Source organism: Leptosomus discolor, chromosome 9 (genome assembly GCF_034619465.1).
Source record: "Leptosomus discolor isolate bLepDis1 chromosome 9, bLepDis1.hap2, whole genome shotgun sequence".
NCBI classification, from domain to species: domain Eukaryota; kingdom Metazoa; phylum Chordata; class Aves; order Leptosomiformes; family Leptosomidae; genus Leptosomus; species Leptosomus discolor.
The window spans coordinates 47,288,616-47,314,654 of NC_141399.1; the positions used below are offsets into that span (position 1 = coordinate 47,288,616).

General features: G+C 44.4%; 1 protein-coding gene across 1 annotated transcript in view; it reads right to left on the reverse strand.

Annotated features, from left to right (window-relative positions):
* Window positions 1-26,039, reverse strand: part of LOC104352162 (vascular endothelial growth factor receptor kdr-like) — a 95,726-nt gene that overhangs the window by 9,336 nt on the left and 60,351 nt on the right. Inside the window, exons 14-28 of the mRNA XM_086470695.1 lie at window positions 24,749-24,895; window positions 22,857-22,982; window positions 22,650-22,756; window positions 21,268-21,403; window positions 19,840-19,944; window positions 17,317-17,433; window positions 13,984-14,072; window positions 12,550-12,715; window positions 11,897-11,994; window positions 10,823-10,945; window positions 10,603-10,714; window positions 5,495-5,594; window positions 4,796-4,901; window positions 2,975-3,099; window positions 2,644-2,722 (exon numbers count right to left, since the gene is read on the reverse strand). Coding sequence (XP_086326821.1) covers window positions 2,644-2,722; window positions 2,975-3,099; window positions 4,796-4,901; window positions 5,495-5,594; window positions 10,603-10,714; window positions 10,823-10,945; window positions 11,897-11,994; window positions 12,550-12,715; window positions 13,984-14,072; window positions 17,317-17,433; window positions 19,840-19,944; window positions 21,268-21,403; window positions 22,650-22,756; window positions 22,857-22,982; window positions 24,749-24,895 — 1,736 coding nt within the window. The remainder of the gene's footprint in view (window positions 1-2,643; window positions 2,723-2,974; window positions 3,100-4,795; window positions 4,902-5,494; window positions 5,595-10,602; window positions 10,715-10,822; window positions 10,946-11,896; window positions 11,995-12,549; window positions 12,716-13,983; window positions 14,073-17,316; window positions 17,434-19,839; window positions 19,945-21,267; window positions 21,404-22,649; window positions 22,757-22,856; window positions 22,983-24,748; window positions 24,896-26,039) is intronic.

A 26,039-nucleotide genomic window follows, 5' to 3' on the forward strand; every position in this document is an offset into this window, starting at 1 on the left:
TCTCTCATCGAGGCCTGTATTATCAGGTTTTACCCAACTGTTCCTGATAATATTTAGCCCGAGAACATTTGCCTCGTTTTTATGATGGTAAAGTTTTTGAGCTGTATTTTGAAAGAGCACCCTTAAAATGAACATATCAAAAAATAAGTTGACATTTTCAAACTTGAAATTGATATTAAGCATGACACATGGATACCATCTAGGTAGGACAGCTGAGATATGAATAGACAGAAATTCATAAAGAATATATCCAATAATACTGCCTAGGCTCCTCGGAGAAAAAGTACCCTAAATACCTACTAGAAATACACTATTGGAAATGTTGAAGTTTTAAGGAAGTGGAAGCTCAGTATCATTTTGGCAAATCCAAGCGCTTTGCAAAGATCTATAGCCTAAAAGGCTCATTGTACTTTGGTTATGGATTTTTTTATGAGTCTTGATTAGTTTTGAAGCTGGGGTTGTGATTCCGCTGCACTAAAAGTCGAGTCTCAAGGTTACGATTAAGGTCAAGCTGTTACTGTGCTAAGTTCACAGACGTGCACAGTTCTTGTTTTAAGTAATTTAAAAAATATGAAATGTTCTGGGGGGTTCCTTTGCATTTGAAATATTTTGTGATGCTGGAAAGTTGCATGTATGTCTGTCTGTCAAAACCAAGAAAGCAAAAGATTTCAGCCTGGGAAGTGAAACTCTAGTTAGTCTTATTTTACCAGTCAAACTGAGTTAGAAAAAAAGATCCCAGCAAACAATAAATAACAATAAAAGCAAAAACCTTTTTACAAGTGCTTTGGCCATATATCAGTTGTTAATAAGATCAGTCTAGAAACTGGTTTTCAAAGTATAAATTAAAATCCTAAATTAATTAGGTCTATCAAAACCTCAGTAGAACCCAGCTTTTCTCTCTCTGGTGTTTATCTTGACTATTTCCCCTTAAAATATATGCTCCAGAAACAATTTATCTGAGTGCTGCTTTGCATTTTGCTTACAGAAGAATTGTTAAAGGAATATCGACAGGGACTACCAATAAGTAGCACAATTGCAGGAGGATGTGGTAGAGCGCTTTTAGAGTTCCTGGACAACTATGTGAAATAATGACCTAATCAGAATTAGCATCTTAATATTTAAGATAATTTTAGTAACCCAAGTGCACTTACTTTGTCCAAAAGTAGATCACACCGTAATTTTGCTTTACAAGATCCTCATTGAAATATCCCATTTATTTCTGATCTGTTAATGTATTATTACCCTTTTTTTGAAACTTTCCCCCCTTCATCTAAGGAATTACTTTAAAATGCCATGAACAGGGAGCGTTTAGGAAAGTAATGCTCATGCTGGCAGCAGTAATCTCTTACTGATACCGGATCTGTCTAGTAAATGCCTTTGTGTGATTTAGAGTTTTATCCTGCAAGAGGAAAGATGCAGAACCAGAGAAAATTCTAAGCCTTCTAATCCCTAAGATGCACTGATAAAGGCACAGAAATTACATCTGGCAAAATACTGGGGAATAATGGGCATCAATTTGTGCTCGCGGAAGAACAGATGAGACGTGCACTATAGTTGTCAAGGACATGGGATGTGGCCAGGAGAGGCTGAGCTAGAGACTTGGCCCTTCCCAAGAGCCTTGGGCTGGGGCATGGCTGGCTGTCCAGGAGGGAGTCTTAGCTGGAGCGTGGGGGACGGTTCCCTGACTAGCGGAGCGGACAGACTGGCTTGTTTCTGTAAAGCTGTGCACAACTGTCGCTTCTTTTGCTGCTCCTGGCCAGCTGATGCTTGCCCTCTTCCTCTGTGAGAAGGTTTCCCGAGGGCTTCATGCTTCCTCCCTAAAGTTTGCTCTGCCTCAAACAGGCGTGCGGTACAACGATCCTTCCTGAGTGGCCCAGAATCTGTCACTGGGGCAAGCGGTGAGGCCTGCACATGGCACTGCAGCCGGTGAGTACCTGAGCCACGGAGGAAATTCATTAGTTGGGATTTTTTTTGATTTGTGGGGTTTTTAAGTAAGTAGGAAAAAATAGGAAAAAAAACCCTCCACCCTTGGCACCTGTAATTTCAGAGGAAGCCACAAGCAGAACCATCATTCTGTAACAAACCAAGCTTTTGTTTTCCACTGGAGCGAAGATGAAACCTTTCAACACTCGCCCACCCTGCAGTGCCATTGAACTAGCGAGAAAGATGTTCACTTAGGGCGAGGAGAATCCACGGTTAAAGCCCTTTGTGTGAATCAAGTAAAGCAGGAACTTGAATCTTGGGTCTTGTCTGTCCTGAACTGAACACCATCACCACCACCAAGTGACTGGCTGTCTCAGCCAGCCAGAATGTGTTCTGGACACGTTTCCTTCAACAGGCTCCATTTCAGTGAGCTGCCATTTTCCGATGGTGGAAGAAACATTTTGAAATATGTAATATAAAGCCCCTTAGCCTGATCAAAGCCAGGATAATCATGCGTGAGCTTCTCTTTAAATTATTTGTTAAGCTGAATGCAGGTCCCTCTTTGTTGCCACACAGAGCTGTGTGTGAGATGCTAGGGCCGAATCTTCTGCTTGATTTAAAGCTTTTTCTTACCAAACGGATTTCAAAAGTTCTAATAAGTGTTTCTGGTGACAAGCGATCTGTGAACCCAGTGGAGAAGAATGCAATCACCTCGCTTACCTCATGCATCACTTTCTCCTTTTCCACTGGCACCTCATCAAATGTCTTCACACTCAGTGGTCGCTTCTTGCTGTTGTTACTGAAAGCAAGAAAGTTGAGGGGTCAGCATAAAACCCAAGCAGATGCTGCATCGGTTCGTAGCTCAATTAACATCCCTGACCCAGCTCAGTTTCCTGGACCTGTTTTCTTTCATGTCTTGTAACTAATAAACGATGCCCTGATAAATTTATCCGACTCCTTTAAAACAGCCATCTTGAGAGAGGACAACAAACAGTGCCTGGCTAGATCAAATCTTTCTTTCCCTCCCGCCTTCTGCCTATATTTTTCTTACCCAGTTTCCACTGCACTCCAGCGATTAACAGAGTTGTTCAAGTTTTCTTCCACAGGGCAAGTTTTGGAGTTAGGTTCTCCATCAGGACACAAGGTGATGTTCAGTGGAATATAGTCTTTACCATCCTATATAATGAATAACATAAAAGTTCATTTTGTACGGCATCTCAGATGTACAAGGTTATTGTATTCTACAGAGCTTTACACTGAGGAAGGGTTAGAGTTTATTTTAACTTTATGATGTTGCTTCAAAGTGATTATGATGTGGAAGTTAGAATGTGTAGCTTTATCGAACGTTTACTGTGTGAGAGGCTTTGTATGAGGAAAACGGCACACTTTGGGAAACCTACAACGTAGAACGACTGAAAATGGTCTCTAATATGCCAGTACTCATCTGCAGGTAGCGTGTTTTCTCTTCCAGGCATTTCAGCCCGAGCTGGGCTTCACTGGTCTTTATAGCAGTTACAAGACTTCCAAATGTCCCTCACAGACGGCCCAGCGACGAGCTGGTTGTACTGGTTGAGGGTGTCAGTGCACGTGCATCCCGTTTAAAAGTAGCTGGCTTTGCTGACTTTCCCAGCAGCACCTTTGATGAGTTTGCAGCAATCTCTTTGTGCTCATTACTGCATTCCGGATGCGTGGCTGTTCTGCCGCAGTGAAGGTGAACGGCACTTCACCGATCTGCACTTCAGGAAAGCCGTCCTCTCGGCTGTCGTTGTGTTCGACTCTTTGGGAATTCCAAGGGACCAGTCTCAGGGACGCCTAAATCCAAGTTTCAGCCATGTGTTTGGGAGGGAGCAGCATGAAGTCACAAAACCCCTATGGCCGATATGACTTCAACAGATTTTGGAACTGGTGAAAGAATATTGCTATGTATAGACATTTGTTTATGTTCAGCTTAAGGAGTTGCAGCTTAGGAAGAGCTGGACCTTAAAATGGTAGCCTTAAAGGATTTTATTTCGTGTCCTTACAAGAAATTGATGCTGCAAGTTTAATGGAATTCAGTGCACATCTTAATAAGCTCTGCATTGTCATTACAGCCCTGCAGTAATCTTCAGAAATGACTTTTCTTTTACAACCTAAAACTATTTGTCCACATTTCCCTCTGCCTTTTTTTTTTTTTTTTTTTTAATTTTGAGAAGCAGTTAAGTGCCCTATTCCCTTATCATGATTCTAATGTCTCTTTAATTTACTGTGGTTATAGGATAAACTTGCAAGCTCTTCATATTGTGAACTGGGCCCTCATCAACTTAGCTTCACTAAATTTGTTTGCAAACACGAAGGAGCTGGAGTAGAAAGTGTGGTTTCTGCTTAAATTGACAGTTACATAACTGGTCTGGTTGGTTTTGCTGAAGAAGAAAACAACTGATTTAACTATTATGAAATTAATAATTATGTAATTGACTTTCTGAGCTTTAAACAGCATCATTTTAAAGCTCCTAAGAGCACTGATGAACATAAGCTTAGAAAATGAGAAAGTTCAGACCAACTACTGGCAGTTTACTGTGTTGGAATCTAATTAAAATTGTTTGTGAGATAAAGCACTATTGTTCCTCTAAGGGGCAACTGAGCGTTTTTTTTAATTAATGTGAGTTTCTGCTTATTATGGATGGATAAACATCTAGTTTTGAAATATAATCCCCTTTGAATAGTTAACATTTTCTTTACTCATCCCAGCAGCCATTTTCCTTGTGACCTTTGTTATGAAGTCAAATCGAATATTGCTGTTCACAGTCTTTACCTGTGCACAGGCGTACACGTATCCACATACATACACAACTATATGTACACGTTTGTTGAAGAAATGCTTGTATTGCTGTACCTGCTGTACATTGGCTTGAAGAAGATCTCCTAAGCGCTCCACAAGCTCCGTGAAAGTAGGTCTCTCTGTGGGTACTCCGTGCCAACAGTCCAGCATTGTCTGGTAGCTAGATAAAAACCACAGGTATTAAGAAAAGAAAAGGATGGGAGTTTTGCTTCCGAGCTGTTTCTTTCTGCTGCTGCTTGTTTTGGTCATTGTTTGGATAATTTTGGATTAAGACAGGTTCAAATCTCCGTGTGCTGAAATTCTATCCTATGTGGGTTGCTTTTTCCTTCTATATTCCTGCCTCAACTGAGCCTGTAGGTTTTTTATTTTCACCTAACATGAAATTTGACTGATAGGCCCCACTAATATTGCTGAAATAAGTCATAGTTGTCGATGCTGAGTTTCTGTCACGGAATTGGAAATCGAGGCAGACACAGTAGTCTCCTGAACTGAGATTCATGAACCTCAACTGCCATGGCAGGGAGATCTGTTAATCTCGTTGTTGGCAAAGGTCAATTTGACTTGGTCTGTCTTTAGCATTTGTCTGTGGTATCAGGACACCCAAGATATGCACAATGTTTACTGAAAACAAAATACAAAATAGATAGCTATCATCTGATGAGGCCTCCTTCCTCCTCCACACTTAAATACAATCTCTTTTGTAATACTTAAATGACATGTGTCAGCTCTCCATACAAAACCAGGAGCTCTTACACTTCTGGAGTAGAGTACTCTGGAGATCTCATCCGGGTTCCTTCTTTGAGCCGTCGGCAAAAGTCCTCATCTATCTGCACTCCAGGGTATGGTGAGGCACCTGATGGGAGGAGTAAGGAGGAGAGAAGTAAATTTTATTAGTTTGAGACTTTAAATGACCTCTTGGTCAGTGGTAGAAAACTTCCCGCTCGTGCAATTGGTTACATACTGTTTTCCAAACTGCCAATACCCTGCACTGGCTGAACACACACAAAGTCAGTAAGTCCTGCTTTGGAATCTCTGGCCTCACAGGCCTCTGTGAGTAAGGGCAGAGAAAGCTGTAGGCATCTGGCTCCTGCAAAGGCCGTGAGAGCCTTGCCGTTCAACCTCAGGTGTGGAATTGTAGTCCTCCTCTCCTGGTTCACCACTTTAGTGTTGTATATTGACTATGCGGTCCTACAGGTGAAATTTCCATGAAAAATGACCTTCCAAATTTTTAGCCTTGTTTTCTTGTCTGAGTGTGCATTCAACGCTGCTTATTTTCAGGGCCACTCAGTTGTTAGTGCGAGACCTGGGAGGACAGTTTGTGGCAACTGTAATTGCTTTTGAGAGGCAGACTTCTGTAAAGGGACTGGCAATATTATATCCACCCACACAACTGGGGGCTTTTCAGAGGCTGTGATCTCTGTTGTGTAACATCTGCACTTCACGATGCACCATAAAGAAGGGGAACAAACATATCGTTTGAGAAAATGCTCTGGCACCCAAGTGATGCAGACCTCATAGGTAAAATTCAAGAGATGTCCACACTGAAGTTTGAAAGGCTACTGAGCCTATTGTGGATAGACCTAAAGGATCTGGAAGCTTTCCTCCCTTCCTTCTCAGCAAAGGCTTCACATGCCGTGAGACCCTTGTCTTTCACATTTTGGCATCCTAGAGGCTGGATGGTGAATATGGAAAAAATTTAATCAAGTCTTAACATAGGGGATTGAATGGAATCTGGATCTGTATCCAGCCCTCGAGGAATCTGTGTATGATTTACCGTCTATAACATTCCTGCCTATTTCCTGCATTGGTTTTTTTTCCCCATTTGGAAACACCATCATGTGCTGTGCACTTGGGGGCACAACTAGCACAGCAGAAATCCTTTGGATCTAGGCAGTGAAGAGGGTGCCAAAATGTGGCTGTTTCCAGAATTCCACTCAGGGAATCTGACCGCTCAATCTGCAAAACTATGCGCTGGGGACCAAAGATCCTGGCAGCTTCGTAAGAAGGTATCTCAACACAGCAAACAGGCTCCAATGACATTCGAAGCTCAGGGACGCTTAGCCACAGCACATCTGAATTCCCTTGATGTGCAAGGATCAGATCACAGTGTTAAGGGTGTTTCTTGGAGTTACGTAGGTTGGAAATAGCAGCATCATTCCTGCTTTATATCTCGATTTTCCTTCTAGTTTTGTCTTTGGCCTGTCATTGTGATTATAATAACCTGCTAATTAAATGTTCAGCTCGCATGGCATCACCCATTAGCCAATGATCTCAAAACAGGCTTCTGTCGGCACCCAAGGTGTCTCTGAACAAACAGATGGGTAGAAACTACAGTGTCACTTTCCCCAGTTACACTGTGACCAAAGGGTAAGGATAGGACCGGGCTTTGGGGGCACTGACTGTTGTCCAAGCTACTACACTGCTGTCCATCTACATCTCCTGAACTCTCACTAGCTTGTCTTTTCAGCGGTGCAGATTTATCTTTACAAACCTTTACAAGGTGCTGAGGCTTCGTGAATGCCTCTGTGACCTGCCCAGTTGGTTCCGTATCCATTGGACAGTGGCGCAGCCTCTCAGGGGAAGTGAGCATCCAGTCAGCCCTGGATTGTCACTGCGCTGGGGCACCACTGAAAGCAACGCCCCTCATTAGAGAGGCGATGGGCTGCATGGCCTTTTAAACTCATCTCCAGTGGCGTTGTATGGTTGTTGTGCCATCGGGGCCAACGGGTTTCCTTTAGGAGGAGCTGAATGCAGGCATGCCACTGGTGAATGGCTGGTTTACACTGAGCATGCTGACGTGCAAAAGAAACCCCTCCGTTTGCTGAGTTATCACTGGCCAATCTGGCTCACGAACACAGCAGAGGTTGTTGATAAGAATTAATTTTGCAAATACATCGATTGGGACTGAGACCTCGAGGGCATCACGGTAGAATTGGGTGAGCAGGGATGGAGAATTCCACTTGATCTCGCAGTCTGAGTTACCTTTCTTTGATTACGTCATTGATCGTATCAGCTGCAATATGTCGGTGAGCACAAGTACAGGGAAGGCAAAGAGGAATAATTTTTGATTGCGAGATCTTTTGGAAGCGTATATTTTGACTGGAGCTGGCCTCCTACCAGCTGGAGGCAGCTCAGATCGTAAAAGCAAGGAACTCTCCCTTTTCCACCTCCGCTCACCATTGTGCTTCATCTGGATGATGCTGTAAGCCTCGTAACTGGGATTTGGGATGCTGAGACAGCTTGGGAGAAATGTAGTCTGAAACATATGGTGTGAGGTCTACACGTGACGTTTTCCTTAGGGGAAATCTCTTCCAAAATGCTCAAAGATGTGGCATGCATTGGATATGGTAGCACTCTTTTTATCTTGGTTTTATTTTAGTAGGATAATGAGATGCTGATGTTATACTACCAGGCAGTGCTTGTTTACATAATTATCTTTGATTGCTTTTTGAACAGTGCACATTTAAATTCCAGGAGACGCCGACATTCTGTAATGCACCATGTAAGTGATTTCAAGATGTATTAAACATGGCTGGCGTTGCCTGACACGAGGTGTGCTGTCCCCGTTCGAATAATGCAAAGCTCAGTGCAGACTCAGCCCCAAATGAAAAATAACAGCCTCTCGAATCCCGATTTCCCTATGTATCACCAAAGTGGATCCAGTCTGCCAGCCTTTCTGGAGGAAGCCTATTGTGCTTCGTTCAGCTTCTGAGCCTGAAAGGACCCGTGTCCAAACTAAACTGTGCATTTTACTAATCAGTATTTTTTCCTTTTTTAGAGGGTGCTAAGTCTGTGGGACTCAGTAAAAAGCAGCAGTTGTAAATGGGAGCCAAAACATACCCTGTAGCAATGACAAATAACTTCCATCCCCCGGCTCTCAATGATCTGTAAAACTTTTATATAAGAGAGTTCAATCAGTGACACAAATCCTTAATTAAATATTTATCGTGTGAGCTGCAGATGTGAGTAGTGCCAAACCACAGACATGCTTGGATGATCTGTATGAAAAACCCTCTTAGAGAAAATGACTGCTTTTGAATCTGTGCCATGGATTGAAGAAAGTAGTTTGTGATCTACGTCATAAGGAGAGCCGAGGCTGTTCTACGGATGGCAGCCCTTGGAGTAATTTAGTAGATTCCTCGGAATTCAGAAGAGGACAGTCTATTGTTCCAAGTAAGCACCTTCATTAAGAAAAGAGGTTATCTAAAATTAAAAGAAACCAGATAGCTTATTTTTTAAAATAGTTAAAAATAGAGGTGGATTTCGGTGACTATAATTTTTACTAGTTGTCAGTATTAAAGGCCAAATGACCCAAAGTTCACATCTGTTAAACTCTGTCAGGACCTTTGGGAATGATATAAGCAGTTTGCCTCCGGCAGTGGTCCTTGCCATTCATCAGTGCTCAGTTCTTTTGGTTCCTTGGAGATGCCCAATGGAGAGACTGTCCCCTCTGAGTGTGCCTCTGCATGCCAATGCTAATACATCACCTTGAATGATCTGTTAGAACTGGGGCTTTGCTGGTGCTTCTGGAGCTCTGTCTCTCTGTGGTGTTTCAAAACACATGCAGCAGGTGATGCTGTGCCAGAGCCACGGAGGTGTTACACCAAAACAACAAAACTCTAAATAAATAGGACTGAACTCTGGAGAAAGCAATAACTGCCACTTGTTTTAACCATTTGAGTGGGAACTTTCTGGTTTGCATGCTGATACGAACTAGAAAAAAGTCCAAATCAAAGACTTGAACTGAAATCAGGTTGTGATCTTTGCAGCCAGCCCTAAATGAAGAATAGGATAGAAACTGCTCCAGACTTTGCCTCCAGGTCTGGGCTTGGCATCTTGAGCCTGGTCACTAATTTCAACTGATCCATGAACCAAAGATAGTAGGAGATTAGAGAGTTTGCTGTAAAATTCAGCAGCTGAAGTTGACAATGCTCCGTGTTTTCTTTTGTCTGCGAATGCTGATTAAAAAGCCAGAGCTGACATTCCTGAATTCCCTCAGGAAAACAAAACTTGCCACTCTGCAAGGAGAGTTTGAGAGCGGCAAAGTCCAACCATCTGTAAGACTCCTTGTCTAAATTTCAGGGCTTTATCTGCTGGACAGTAACCAGATCCCAGTGAGCCCGGGATCTCTAACAGCACCGTAAGATGAAATCTATAGTACATAAAGAACACCATGACTCTTCTTTCAAAAATGTTGTGCCTTGTAAGTGATATGGCCAGAAGAGTACGCGTTCTACCTGCTCGCTGCCAAAATGACTTACGCAGAGCCTAGCACTGGTTCTCCTATCAACCCGATGGCAGCTGCTGCCGATACATTTTTCTTACTTAGAAAATCTTACTTAGATTTTGTGGGGAAGATAATCAAGCTGGGATAAAATGTCGTGTGGGCAAAGTCCCTTGTGTTCCACGGGCTGCCACTAGCAGCATCAGCCCATTCCGTCAACAGCAGTGAAATCCTCGGCAGCCTTTGAGCCGTGTGGTTTCCTGAAGCAGGCTGCTTGGAGAAAAACAGGGTCTGACAGAGAAACCTCTTCATTGCTGTCACAGAAACATTTCACTCCTGAGCAGCACAGGCTTGCATTATCCCTGTGCTCTGGTGGTTTCCGTTATTACTAATGTTAAGGCCAGGGGATGGGATTTTGTTTTGTTGCCCCCTCCCCGATATTCAGTGTTTTCACGTACTTTGCCAGGTGGAGTTCTCATTGACTGGAGTCCAGTGACTTTATTTTACACCTGATCCTCACTGTGCACTTGTACTAACTAGAAACATGGCCCCACGTCATCAGCTTTTGTTAAAAGCTTTTCTTAGCAGTAGAGCCATAAATTAGGGGGGGGAAAAAAGAGCTTAAAACCGTTCTTACCTAGAGAAAATATTTCCCATAGCAACACTCCAAAAGACCATACGTCACTCTGCGTTGTGTAAATTTTGTCGAAAATAGCTTCTGGAGCCATCCATTTGAGTGGCAGTCTTGCCTAAGAATGCAAAAGACACAACACGTGGCCAGAACTGTGGTTACTAATCTGCCCAAGCCCTAGGGGAATAAAAATTTGAGATTAACATTTCATGTTTCTTCCACTTACATCTCCTTTCCGTACATAATCAGGGTCTTTGTAAATATCCCTGGCTAGTCCAAAGTCACAGATCTTAACCACGTTGTTCTCTGAAAGAAGGATGTTCCTTGCTGCCAAATCCCGATGAATGCACTGTGAAGGAATGAGGACAAGCAAGATGAGAGGGTCTGCCTGGACAACGAGCCGCTGCTAGAGTTGAAAGCATGAGACCTCCTTTGGAAATAGAACAATAAATTAACTTCTGTGGCGAGCAGGTTAGAGAAGGAGAATGTGTGGGGAAATCTGCTGCAAATGTACTGTCATATGCAAAAGAGAAAATAACTTGGGGAACAGACCAAGTATTACAGGTAGTTTTCTGATTTTTCCATGTTAATAACGTTCACAGCCATGAGGAGATGCAGAGAGTGCCGTTTTCCAGTTAATTGTTCTGCAGGATATTTGGGAGCTTTCAAAAAGCAGCTGCAGCTACATTTGCACATGCAGTCCCGTGTGTGAGACTGGGGTAACAGTGCTCGGGGTTTCTGTGTGTGCTACCCTGGTGGCTGTGTGCTAAGTGCAGGCTCTCGGTTTTGGGCATACTTTGGCACGCGTGTTCCATTCAATGTACGTGAAAAGCCGGCATTCCACAGGCTACAAACATCATTGTTTGGTATCCAAAAGAGGTGCTAATTTGGCTGATAGTCTCCAACATTCCTCACAACCTAAATAAATAGCTGGATACTCCCTCTTCATTTTTCAGTAGTACTTTTGTTGACCATACTAGAAGGATCTTTATGAGAAGCCTTTTCTGCATTTATTTATGAGACAGTTCTGCAAATTGTCTTACAATCTGTATTCACTGCTTCTATCTAAACTCTCACGTCACAGATGCCAGTCCTTGGAGCCAAGCACATGATGGATATTCCTTCGCAACTCCTTCAGTGCTACTTATTGCTTAACCACCAGAGCTAATGTGAGCTCCAACACTTTAATACAAGAGCAAAAAGCAGATTACTCAGGCTCAAAAGTATATTTTGTTTTCTTCATATCAGATACTCATGATTCCGTGAAAGAAGTTCAGCCCTGACATTTTAATGAGCTCACTTTTCGGGAGGCGAGAAACTCCATGCCTTTTGCCACTTGGAAGCTATAGCAAATCAGATCCTCCAAAGTCAGGGGCCGCTTGTACAGATCCTCAGCATCTAGGAGAGATCACAGACACAGCAAAACTCTAGAGCAACAGCTCCAAGCTTTCTTGGCACTGGTGCCAATGGCTTGTTGGTGACCCCAGCCCTGCATCTGAGTTTTGTTACATGAGTTCTCTATCAGGATTACAGCTCTGGTTTAGGAACCACTGACCTAGAGGCAGAAGATCAGAGGATTTCAAAAGTTCCATCCAGCATTAATCATGTCATTCAGCTATGGGGAAAACAACATCTGGGGATAAAACTGAGGGAAAGTGTTTATAGTGAGCGAGTGATGGGACTGGGAACAGACTGGCCTCACGAATCTGCTGGTAAAATATTGCTGTTGCTCCTCTTACACAACAGGAGCAGCTTTTATATGCGTACGTTATTGCAAATCTCTTTTTGTGAGAAAGTCGGAGTGGGGCACAGGCAAGAGAAAGAATTTGCAATTTCAGGAACAAATCAAGCTGTGTAAGGGCTTGTAAAGTGTGTGACAGTGTGTGTGTGTGGCACTAGCCAAGTAACAGAAATCTTTGCAATAAAAGAGCTGGGTAGGTAGGTTTCTTTTACCTTCTTCATCGTCTTCTGAATCGCTGTAACTCTTGTCTTCAATAAATCCTGAGCTGGCAGAGCTTCCTGTGCTGGCAACGCTCTCAAGGCGCCTCTTGATCAGTTCAGTCAAATCACTGTTGGACTCATCCAGGCTTTTCTCTGCTTGGTCAGAGTTTTCCTGGGACTAGAAATGGTACAAACCTGATTTTTAGCTTTGGATGATGCGATTCCTGGGGATTCAGCATATGTAACAGGGTGGCATATGGAGAAAGTGTCCTCTGAAGATGAGCTCAAAAACACGTTTGAACTTGATGTTCCCTGAATAGCAGAACTAACGAAGCTGGATTGCTATTTATTAATACAGAACCCCCCGTTCTACTGACAGCAATATTCCACCGTGAACGTTAGCTGGTGGGGTGAGACTGATAGATGAGCAGAGAGATATTGTAATTCTGTACCTCTTGCTTTCTTAGGAAACCATGCTAAAAATCACAGTTCAAGTTATGTGCATGATGTGCACTGAAATGCGTCTGTCTCACCCTGTCCCGGGGAGTGAGACATAAACAGTCCCTGCAATTCATGAAAACAATGGTGAGAAAAGAAATTTTGAGTGACTGTACCAGGAAAATCTTCTCTTACACAAAGTACCTTCTGTACTTTTGTACCTGTACACAATAGCTATAATAATAATAATAATAATAATAGCATCATCCGGGAAAATAACCTTGGGGAGGCTCCGGTTTCTGGCAGGGCTTAGATCAGAGAGCCCTTTCGATGCTGGATTTTCACAGTGAGGAGGTAGTCCCATCCTCTCCCCATCCCTGAGTTCTGGCCTCCAGTGCCTTCCCCCGTATCCTAACCCAGTTTGTGCTAGCACAAATGTTTGTGTGGATGCAGACAGCTGTTTGGGAACCAAAACCATTTGCTCAGTTTTAATGCAGACCACGTTTGTGATCCGGTTTGCTGCATCCAGCACTGATTTTAGGTTGGCCCAGGGGAAGGGAGAATACAGAAGATGGGAATGCGCAGACGATGGAAGGGTGAGGTGCAGGGGTGTGGGCCTAGAAACAAAAATCCCCAAACTGGGCTTTTATTTTGTGAGGATTCACCTTCTCCTAGTTCAGTTAACACAAGCTTTTCACTATTTCTGCTTGCCCCCTTTGTGCTGGGTACTATCTCACAAGTAATTCCCTCTCTCTCTCAAATGCGCTTGAGTATTGGCAACTAATTCTTTAGCAGGTGCCAGAAAAGGAAAGAATGGGAGTGAGATCCTACAGCAAAAAAAGTTTCCTTTTCTTGCTCATACACATTGAAATGTGGTGAGGGAATAAGGTGCCTCCATAAATACCAAACTGTCTCCGTGCCCATGCAGGAAAACATCCAACTTGTGGTCAGGGGTTGTTAATGCTCTGCCTTGTGACTATGAGAAGCCTGTCATTTTTTTTTCTTTACCTTGTATGCAATGAAATCGCCTCGTTTTCCTCTTAGATAGTTGGACAGATTTCCATATTTGCAGTATTCTACTATGACCATTAAAGGACCTGAAAAGATAATGAAAGTCAAATGAGTTTTGAAGCACTGCAAAGCACTTAATACTGACTTATCCTCACACATCCTCTTCAGAATAAGTAAATACTGTTGTTCCTGTGAAACAGATGAGGAAATCAGGGAACAGAGGAGTGGCACTCCAGAGGCACGCAGTCAGTAGTGGATATGGCGAGAAGGGGATACAGCACTGATTCTTAGTTTTCCCTGTTAGATGGTAACAGTTGGTATTTATTCCTTATTTCTAAACAAAGGAAAATTCAGAATGATAAATAACAATACACAATCCCGTGTGCTGTTAAGGTTGCTTTACTTTATACATAGATCCGTAGCATGGAGCAGCCTTCACTTTTCCCTGCTGCCTTCACAGTTTGACTTGGGTGGAGCTGATGCCACTAGAGGCAATGAAAGTATTCAGGATCATAGACAGATCTAAATCAAAAGTTGCAGAAATACTTAAGTTGACATTTTTGAAGGCCTGGAAAGCCCTATTAATTTCTTCCTTTCTTATTTCTGTGCAAAGTGCTGTAGAGCTCAGTGCAATTGCTGCTTTTATACAATTATGCATACTTTTAAGATCGACTTGAAAATGCTTTTGTGTTTCAGTGTGAGCTATTAGGAAAGGGAAAAGCTACGCCCTCTACCTTTAGCATAATCACTGCTTTTTGTAATCATCAGGTGGAAGATAAGGTGAAGTCGTGGGACCAGAATGCGTATAAACATGTATCGTTATCAGTCCTAAGCAACCAGACTTTCATGTCCAGGAACCTTTTGCTATCTCGAGGGTCCATAGTTCAGACTTAGGAGTTTAAACTTCAAAGGGAAAGCACTGAGAGCTGCCCTTGGCCGTTGGGGAAGGAGGCAGCTCTGAGCAGCGCTTCTGTCTGGCCGTGTCAGAAACGCACAGACAGACTCGTACTGCAGCCTGCCCCTTGGTCCAGTCTGATGTGTATGGTAGCGACTGAAACGGCCGCGAGCAGGGCTGTGAGGGCGAGTGGAGGGGTCGAGGAGGGGAGAGTGAACCTTAGAGATTCTGGTTGCTGCATCCTGTGACGAGAACCCGGCAGATCCTCCCGTTAAAAGGGAGGTGGTGAATTCTAGCGATAATAACCAACAGCTTGCTGGTAGTAACGTTGCGTGGTTCTGCCAGGCTGTTTGTACGAGTCCTATGGCACTGCTTGATTGAATACACACCTTTGGGCTGTTCAGGACTTCCAGCTCCTACTGACTGCAGCCGTTACGTTCAGCACCTGAGTACACTGTGCCAGCGACTGCAGAAACACAACGGGCCCCAAACCAGATCCGCCACACGACGCTGCTCGCTTGGGCTTAAAGGCAGCGCTGCTGGGATCTGGCAGTGCACAAGGGATCTCTGGGGAACGGTGTTCTGAGAACCTCAAGTGTCCCTCATGGATGCCCCGAGGAAATGCAGATTCCAGTACAGCTTTAAAGCTCCAGTTACTGATTTATTCATGTTTTTGAAACGCTTCCTAGACACGGCCTCTCCATATTTTATTTCCTCATTGTAAAGCACATACTGTGCATTAGTTCTAACTGCTTAACATCAGACACTCAGCCAAGGTGTTAAAATTTGTTATTCGTTATATTGTTAAAATAATGTATGTGCATACTTAATTTCAGTCTTCATCAGGAATACCGTTATATGGTTACATAAAACCTAACAAGGGAGGAGAAAGCACTGTATTCTGCAACGGCATTTTAATAGTAACTCTCCTCCCAGTGTCTGTCTTGAGAGCTCAAGGCTATATTTCTTTAGCCTGCAGTTGCATTGCTCGAAGGTGAACAAAGCAGCGCTGGCCCAGGGGCTCCTCAGTGCCCTGCGAGGCTGTGCTGCACCGCTCTGCTCCGTCCACTGCTCCCCACAGCAAACAGTGGTTCTCCTGGGCAGCTAGGAGGGACGGGTGAGGGTTACCTCTTCACCCAGGAGAGCAATCAGGATGCAGCAGGCTGGAGGAATAGAGGCTCCCAAGAGAAAAAGTTCCTCAGAGAGTGGACAATCACAGTATTTGGTCACTTACTGAGGTGCGTCTTGCTACGCAACTAGAACTCTGTGGCTGAATTAGTGCTTTGGTTAAAAACTGTCGGTCTCTTAGTAATGCTGCCATGTTTTAGGCACCCGTTTGTCTTAAGCCACCTCACTGACAGGAGAGCAGAGTCACCGGCATTCGTAAATCCCCTCTACACACAGACCCAAGCAAAGGCTCCTTGCTTATGCATCTGAATCTTCAAACCCTCCAGCTGAAGCTGGCCATCCTCCCCCACAAGCTTTTGGGGTCTGCAGTGCTACAACAACTTCTGCAAGTTCCCTGTTCATGGCTCCCAGATTACACCGGTACCTGTGGTTGCTGGTTGCTGACTGCTTCTTGAGGAACTGGGAGGATCTTGCTGGAGGGAAGATTTCTTTCCTGACATCCTACCGAACCTACCTCACTGACTCAGAGTCTCAGATGACAACAGATGTGTGCACCATCTCTCTCTCTCTTTCCTGTTCATTTATTTTACTCGGCTCTCCTAAATCTGTCCTTTGGGGAATGTTTTGAAGGTTCATTGTAAGCAGCAAAGAGGCATCTTGAAGTTAGAGCGCAGCATAGTAACAGATAAGGATGCTTTGTATGGCAGTCTGGGAAGGGATGTTTTAGTGACAAAGGTCTGAGATTTATGGAGTCCTTTGTTTAAGTCTGCACTTTGCAACAGATTCTTTGTATGATGTACAGCCCGTGGTGGCAGCTCAGCCCCTTGGACGTCCATGCTCTTGCTCCACTCAGCTTTGGACTGCCTCAGGCTTCCTGTACACTACACAAAAGTAGTAGCTAAGTGCCCAGCCTGGTGCATCCTCCTGATAAGGCAGGGAAGCAGAGGGAAAAGAACCTCTGAAATGATCAGTAGTGCCTACGTGGAGGAATTGGGTACCTAATTGCAATGAAGGGTCTTACCTCCCTTCAGTCCATGATCCGTTTTGTAAACAAACTTACAAAGGACAGGGAGAAAGAAAGGAGAGAAGTGGCACCACTGGCTGGGCGAAGACATTCAGAAACCATTGATGAGGTGTGGCCATGCTCTGCAGTAGCAGAAGCTCTCCTGTGAGCAGAGAGGTAGAAATGTTTGCGCTTGCGTTAACTGCACGTGCACGAGCCTTGGCCTCCACCACAGGTACAGCCAAACGCCACCGTGTCTGAAAAGTGTTTCATCTTTGCTCTCTATTTACTGAGGACTTCTCACCTCCAGCTTTGGTGCAGGCTCCCAGCAGGTTGACTACGTTCAGGTGGTGTCCTATGTGGATGAGGATCTTCAGTTCAGACATTAAAGCCTTGCATTCATTAGTAGTTGCACATTCTGCTTAAGATAAACAGGAAAAAAATCATCTTTACACAACAGGATATTTGTGACAGGACACAGCAAGATCCTGTTTATACTTGGAAACAAAACCCACCCAGGTTACTTGCAGTATCTTTGCTTTTTAGACTCTTAAACAGATAATAATTCATCCGTTTCATTGTCTGTTGACCTTTATGAAGTGGAATAACACTTTATGTTTCGGGTGACTCTTCCTTTCTCTGGCGTGGGTTATGAAGGGTTACTGTCCTGTAGGAGACCCCTCCCCCCCCAGGTCAGATAGCAGGGAGCCTTTACAAGGACTGAATTTTGCAAGCTTAGCAAAGGAGCAACCGACCACTCCAAGCAGCAACAGCCCACCGAAGAACGTGTTCCTCCATCTAGGATGGTGGTGTGCAGTTTAGCAGTACTCCTTTGCAATCCCTCAGGCTCTATTTTTCGACAGTACTGAGCAACTCTCCGCTGCAGGTGACGGAGAATCCAACCTATCTGTGAGTCCCAAAATGTACTGGAGAATGTAGAGCATTACTAAATCTCAGCCCTGTGAGATCTCATTGTCCCAAGAAATACATTTTCCAGCACAGCAGAGCAGGCCATGTTTGTGTGTGAGCATAAACCTGACACTTGATGAAGCACTGGCTGGCCAGTTGTGCTGTATTTTCGTTCTCTGTTGCTGCCAAAGCCAAGGAAGGCAGCCTCAGACCAGAACGTTGCTCAGATGCTGGCTTGTTTCCTGTGCCTTCTTTCCAAAACTTTCATGATATATTTTAACAAAAGGGGCTGTCTCCTGTTTCCTCCAGTTCTGCCTTTGCATCATGTATGATTTAAATATGAAGACACAGTTCCTTAACAGATCATTCGTTGTGACAAATGTAACCTCTTTATCTGTTCGTAGAATTCTCCATAAACAAACCTTTCACCAAATTGTGTCATAAAGAAGGATCTATTTCAAGCCCAAGATTTCTTCAGTCAACAGTGTTGGTAGATGGGTGTGTACCTGGGTGGTGTTACTCCTGATTTACCCTGGCATGAGTGGGAACACGTCTGGCAAAATCTAAACAGAACAGCCTCAGAAGTGTTCCAGATAATCTTGCACGTTAGGTTTTAGCCTTCAACCCAGAACTGATACCAGCCTACTTCATGGAAATGACACATAACACTAGAATTCCAGAAATGCAGACATCTCCAGAGCCGCCTTTTTTTTTTTTTTTCCCCCAAATGGAGTGACTCACACCGGAGAATCTGCTTTATTCGGGAAAGTGATGAATTATGGGCATGTTAGTTGGGGAGGGACAGGTTAAAGCAGGAGGCTGCTGCCTCCACTGGGGGAGGAAGGTGTAAAATGATGAAGGAATGGTCGAATAGTTTGCTGAATATGTGCAGGCAGGGTAGAGTGGCCATGAGGATCAGCTGGGAAGCACAGCATGGAAGTGAATGAAAATCCAGAGCTCTCCAGGGCAGGAAGTTTTGGCTGGAGAAGGGAGCGTGTCCGGATCAGGGGCTTCTAGGATATTTCAGGGATCTGGAGATGGGCATGGAACAGAAGAAACAACAGCAGGAGAGAAGATGCTCTGAAGATCTACTGACTAATGCAGAGAAGGAAGACCAGATTCGGAGGAGGTCCAGACAGATGATAAACGGATGGTTTTGAAATCTCAGAGAGATGGGAAGGAGCAGAGCATCAGGAGAGGCAGCTAGCAACAGAAGCCAAATACCATGATAGAAGTTCCTGAATCGTGGCATTGCAGGGGTTAATACTGTCATGCAGCAGCAATGCAGAGCAGTGTGGGCTATGAAAAGCCATCCAGTGAGCATGATTGTACCTTTGAAAAAATCCTAAGTGAACAGTTAAAACCCTCCAACCCAAGGAGTCAATGCACTGACTGATGCCCTTATTCATAAGCTGTCTGCAGAGGCCTTGTATGTAAATAGAATATGAAACGATAGTCTCCAAGTTCCCCCCTTCGCCACCGCTGAATGGTAAAAGCTTTCCTTAATTTCAATAATTGCAAGCAAGTTGTCTCTAATTCACTCCCTCGGCATTGCTTTTTTTTCAGCCCCTTGAACTGTTCTACATCTGGAAGGGCTGTGATCGAAGGCTTAGATCCAATTTCAGACTATCTAATGTAATTACATTCTGTAATCTGTTTCCCTCCTAACCCCACAGACCTGGAAGCTGCTGCTTCCCTCCTCTAGGAATACAAGACTTAATCAGCAGCACAGCATGGAGCTCGCTTGTCGTTTCCTACACGTTAACATCCACTGTATAATGACTAATTGCTCCCATACGACAAACCCACTCCCTTCTGAAGACAATGAACTTGGGACTGGTTTGGAGCCGAGAACTGGAAACCTCATTGCCCACAGGTTCCCTGAGGAGTCTTGTGAGAATCTCAGAGGGATATGTACCTTTAAGCATTTTTACGGCAACTGTTTTGCAGGTTGAAGATTTATCAATGCCAAAAGCAGACGCCTCCACCACCTTCCCAAAAGCACCATGACCCAGTGTTTTACCTAGAGAAGCAAGAGTCAAGAGTGAGCCAAAGGGGACTTACGACAGTCTGCATCGGATAAGAGGGAACATGCATTCTCAGCTATGCAAGAAATACAAGACTCCAGTGCCCAGGCACGACGTAGACGTAGACCGATAGTCAACAGAAGCCTGATCACATATTTGCAGTATATGGATATAAACGGTATGATTTATATCCATATGACTTCATGCAATACAGTGTGTGATAGAACAGAGTAGAGTAAATAAATCTGCATTCAGCTGAAGGCGAGACTGAATACATATATATGGCTTAAGGGTAAAAACATTACATAGTTGTCCTGAAGCCCAGGGAAGTCAGAGTTTGGGTTGAACGCAGGATCGTGGAAAGCTGATCTCTCATGAATCATAGTCATGGAGATAGCCAGCTAAGGCCCTCAGGCAGTCAGAACCCTTTAACCCTTCCGTTACTGACATTTCTTGGATGTAAAAGCTATACTAAATGGAATTTCAGGTTATAATCTTTCTTTATTTTCCCTTTCATTTGAATTTTCATGCCTGTATTACCTAGTGTGCTCTGAGGGCTCTGACCCACAACGCAGCAGAGTACACTGGGCATCATGGTCTGGCTTTTTGGCTCTGCTGGTTTGACCCTATGTCCCAACATCATCTCCTTTTTTGTTATTTATGTCTGTCTTCCTCCTTCTTCCACGTTTTCCAGCTAAAGCATCAAGAGGACACACGAATATAGATATACCCCCTGCACTCACCATTGCACACAGATGTTACTGTTTCTCTGTACGAACTCAACCTGTTTTTTACATTTTCTTGCTCCATCATCCAGTGAGCTGAGCTGTTCAATGAAATTTGGTTCATTTTTTCATGACAGCTCTTTACAACCTAACACCAAGTTCAAATGCTTGATAAGGAATTGATTATTTGATGAATTGATAGATTTCTTCAAAATAAAATTCACTGAGACTGTCACCTTTCAGACTGACTTCTCTTTCCCTTTTCCTCTATGGTGTGAAACTGTACTTTTGGCAGGCGGGACAGTACCCGCAGGTACCTTTCTTCCCTATCAAGAGTTTGGCTTCACTTCTCCAAGAAAGAAAAAGAGGTGGTAGCTGTTTTGCGAGAGACAACATCTTTGTTTTTCTTACCAAATCCCTTGTTTCACCCCCCCATTAAGGATCATCCTGAATTCTGTGACTCACTGCCAGTTCTCCCCAAGGATGATAGGCACTAAACGATAGGCTGCTTCTCGGCTTATGCAGCAGATCCGCTGAAACTGAGGAGTGTTAGAAATGATCAGTCTTAACAGCAAGAGCACCCGAACCACTCACCCAGCCGCAGCCTGTCTCTTGGGAACTCCCATTTACTGCTGTCATAGGGAAGACGGTCACACTGCTCGTCAAGAGGCATTTCCTCTGGATCCATTATGATTGACAGGTATCCTGTTTTGATGTCTGTGGCATCAGGCTAAAAACAAGGTGCGGAGAAAATTACTCACAGAGTTTACCCTGCAATTCTAATGGGACAGAGGTGTCTCTACAAGACTGAGTGCTGGCTGGGGAGTTCCCTGGATTCCAGACTTTGCTCTGAAATGTATTCAGAACCACGAATGCATCACTTCAGCTTCCTGCCTCTCTTTTTATATCTGAGAAAGAAATGTTTATGTATGCCTGCCGCTCATGGGTGTTGGGAAGAGTCGCTGGTTAGTGTTGGTAAACTCTCTGAGGACACAAAATCTATCGCTGCCTTCTACCTGTATCTGCTAAAGGAAATTGGTGCTTTTCTCTGGGAACTCCAGGAGCTGCACTTTCTGGTGCACTGTGGAGCGTTTTGGCCTTTTTGTTGTGTTTGCTTTTGCCATCTCGAGTCTCCATAGTTGTCCACTTCATGGCTGTTGCGTGTTACCGCTTAAAATTGATTGAAAGCCAGTGAAAACTGCTACTTCTAATGCTGCTAAGTGAGACGTTGTGATTTGGTGTGTCCCGTGAGCAGACTTACGTGGGTTTAAAACGTAACAGGAAATTCACTGTTGTCCACAGCTGTTTAACTGGGGTCAAGCAGGAAAACATGACTTCAATCACTGTATTTGCAATAGGAGGGGAAGCTTTCCTCAAGTATTGGGGATCAGCACTGAGACTGTAGTTTAGTGAGCTTCGGAGCAGAGAGCTGTGGTTGCCTTTCTGTTTGCTGATTGTTTTAAGAAAACCAGACCTAAATTCCTTGAAGTTTTACTGAAAGTTTAGGTTTTTGAGTGACAAAAGGGAGGTGAAAGAATAGCAAGACTTGGAGATAAAATAAGCTGTGTGGTTTGAGCTCATTTCTGAAGGAAACATCCTAGGATCTTTCTTAAAACAGGGCCCGCTTTAATACCTGTGTTTCAGAGGAATCTTATTGGACAAGTGCTGAAGTCAAGCCCTCATTTTAGGGGATTTAGGATTTTTTTTCAGTTTCCTAATCTTGCAAGCCAGTTCGACTTATAAAGAGGGAGGAGCCTGATTTTGTGCTACCATAGAAGTGGCTAGAAACCTCACAAATGCAAGTGATCTCTTGAGAACTCAAAGGACTATCAGCAGGAATCTTGGACTGAAATTTAACAGGAACATTTTGCACAGTTTTTCTACAAACTGCCCCAAACATTTGGCCCTAAACTCTGATGCTACACCTAAACTGGGCCCCATCCCAGACCCTTTGTGCAATATGGAAGCTCTCTTACTTTTCTCAGTTTCCGAATGAATAGGGTCAGAAGAAGCCAGAAGAGGGTAGCGGCTAGACCAGTGCAGACCAAAATGATAACTTCAATGTTGGACTTCTCCTCAGAACCTGTAGGTTAAATGTACAACCAAATTTTAAGTGTAGCCAAAGCCCATGACTGAACAAAAGTTCTCCTCAGTCCAACATTTCGCCTTAGCTTGGACCTCACCTTGTATTTTAATGAAGGCCGATGTGCTGTCTTGGCCCATGTCGTTGGATGCCTTGCATTCATAGAGCCCTTCATCATCCTTTTTCACTCGCTCAATGACCAGGGTATGATTTTCCATGGAAATTCCTGTTGTAAGGGATTGCAGTTAATAGTATCACAATAACCCACCTGCCTACAAATGCTTTTAGGAGACAGAGAACCGAAAGGCAGTTCCTATCCACGCAGGCCTGGTAGGCGCTGTTGTTAGGAGGCATTTGAATACCGTGCTCCTCGCTGTGGTCTGGCAACAACCTTTCCCTGACATTTTTTTTCTCCTCAATACCTGCTTGAGGATCATTTAACCAGCAGCAGATGTGGCCATTAGTTTATTATGAGCAGACAGAGCCTGAGAAAACTTCCATGGAAGTTAGTGAAGTGATGGGAAGATAGGTATTCTGATAGTAATAAGATACACTGGGAAAAAAAAGGGAACTTAGTGAAATTATTGGAGAAAACTGATGTCTCAGAGGCTGTGGGAAGCGATGAGTGTTCTAACGTGTGGAACATGGAAATCAGCTCTTGGCCAAAACCAGGACATCGGGTCATGCACATTGCTGGAGAAATCACTGCGTGGAGCAATACTGGATTCACAGGCAGCCGGGGGCTAGAGGTGGAGTGGGAAGAGGGAGGTTGCCTAGATATGACCTGTGTGAGGCTTTTCTACATTTAATTTTCCTGATTAATTTTCCACATTTAATTTTTCCTGATTTGTGGCACAAAACGGAGAGCTCACCTGTTTCACTAAGGTTATATATTTGGAGCAGAAATAGGGGAAAAGGTCAGGCTTTGAATCCAAAAGGGAAGGGCATTTTGAGTTTCTGGGTGTTCTACCTATGAATTCTGTTGTTGTTAACAAGAGTACTGCACATAACTTGCCGTGCACTTGTTGTTAACAATAGTACTGCACATAATTGCCATGCACTGTGCTGAAATATTTACCCTGAGGTGTTTTTTCCAAATATTTTATTTATGTTTCCATTGGTTGGATGAGTTACATGCTTGTCCCTTTAGAATTATTTATAAAATTTCAGAGGCTATAAAGAGTTTCTCTCAGAACAGTCTGATCTGAATTATGGATGATCCTAGATTTCCTACCTAGTCCAAGATGCACAATTAAAGTCACAGGACCAGCTACTGACATGGGATTCTCCGTGATATATAGGAGATCTCAGAACAGAGAGCCGAGAAGGAATTCCAGGCTCAGGGAAGGGAGCCCACGCTCCCTGGCCATGGTAGCACTGTATCTGTCCTGCTCTGTCCCAGCTGAGCTGAGCCCACATTCTCATTACCATGTCGTGGGAGATAAAGAAAGGATGTGTAACACGCCATGGCGTGCCCTGGACCTGGCTGTTGGATGACTGCCCACAACTTGCTGCAACCTATTCAGGCCCCAAGGCTATCGGACCGTTCAGGCTTGTGTTTTCAGGCGCACCTGACAAGCAGGTACACCCTCTGTCCCTGTTTTGCACACCAACTGTTGCCTCACACAAGCAGACTGAGCAGCGGCACGCTGTACTCCTTGATTTACTAATGCTATGCTGATGCATGCGGACTGTCTGGCTGACTGCAGGCACGATCACTGCCACATGCGGAAGGCAAGCTGCAAAAGCAGGCGTTGGGTTGCAACCGGCTGGCGGCTTGGACCTCAAAAGTCCGAGCTGGAGACTACTGCAGTGGCCTGGTGTGTTTGGATTTGTGTGCGTGTGTTTCCCGAGGTGGTGGTGCGCCATCCTGACTCAGCCAAGCGTGCAGGAGCCGTGGAGTTGTAGGTCTTGTGCTCGCGGTGAACCTGCAAGTCCTTCCCCTGCCTTACCCGCAACAGCGCAGCACGCTCGGGAAGCAAAGGCGCTCACCTGATGCTGCTGCGATGGGGTAGCCGTTCTTCCTCCACGTCACCTGCGGTTCTGGCGTTCCGTTGACTTTGCACTCCAGAATGATCTTGCCGCTGATGTTAACTTCCAGATCCGTGAGGTTTTGTATCACATACGGTGCTGCCTTTGCTACGGTCACAAAGGAAAACAGGACACAGTAAGATTTCAGAAGGCACCTCCTTCGGCTCTGCCATCTTCTCGCCTTAGGGCACCTGCATGGCCTCCCTGGGCTGGAAGTGGCAAAGATTTGATTGATAAGTGGTAGCAAAAATCCCCCAAAAGATTATGGGAGGAATGGGTGAGTTCATTTGGCTGATTTTCAAACTGACTAAGCTTAGATTTGGCTTCAACTCAAACCTCCTTGAGTTTCTCATCTTCTGAAGAAAACAGAGGACAGTGAGTGGGTAGAGCAAATGCAGAGTGAATGTAAAAAAAAAGAAAAGAAGGGAGGAGGCAAAGAGGAAACAGTTCTAAGGAATTTGTGTCCTCCATCATGAGTGCACATATCTACTTACAAAGCATGTTAACCTCCACTTTGTGTTCCTTTATAAAAGGCACAGGAAAGCAACGAATGAAATCACAAGCACAGCATTAAAAGTACAGAAAACCTGCAGTAAGGACAGTAGCTGATGCATGTTAGTACATTTGAAAGACCTTGTTTGTATAGGGGAAGGAGGGCTGGTTTGGAGGGACGTTTCCATGCCGATTCCCCCGAAGAATTGCCTCTCTGACATGTGCCAGGCAAATAACAGACCCCAGTTAATTCTCAGAAGAATGTGATCAAGGTTCCAGTTCTCCCATGGATGTATTCTCAGCTTAGCTGTGTTTTTCCCATAGTGTAGGTGTCTGCGTAGGTGGAAATTTGACTAAATGAATAAAAATATCTGCCAGGGGAGAGAGAAGTGAATTGCCTGAATGCAGAGTGCAGAGAAAGCCCAGTGCCTCCCCGTCAGGTGCTGCTGGCAGGTGGCTCCGGTACCAGCTGTGGGGACAAGCCAAACCGCTAGCGCTCTGTAATGCCAGGGTGAGATTCTTTCCCTTCCTCCGCACTTCAGGAAGAGGCAGGTGCTCATGCCGTTTCTTAAAATAAATGCCCTCCCACTCAGGTATCAGCGCTGTGTTAGCCACAGCTGGGGCGTGGGTGAGCATTTTCTGCGCGTGTGTGTGCCTGCACGGAGGGGGAAGGGACTGCAAGAGTGGTGTTGGCTGCACGGGGTAGGAGACTGCGTGGGAAGTGCGCTCGTTCACTTCAACGAGGATGAAGCCAGCACGG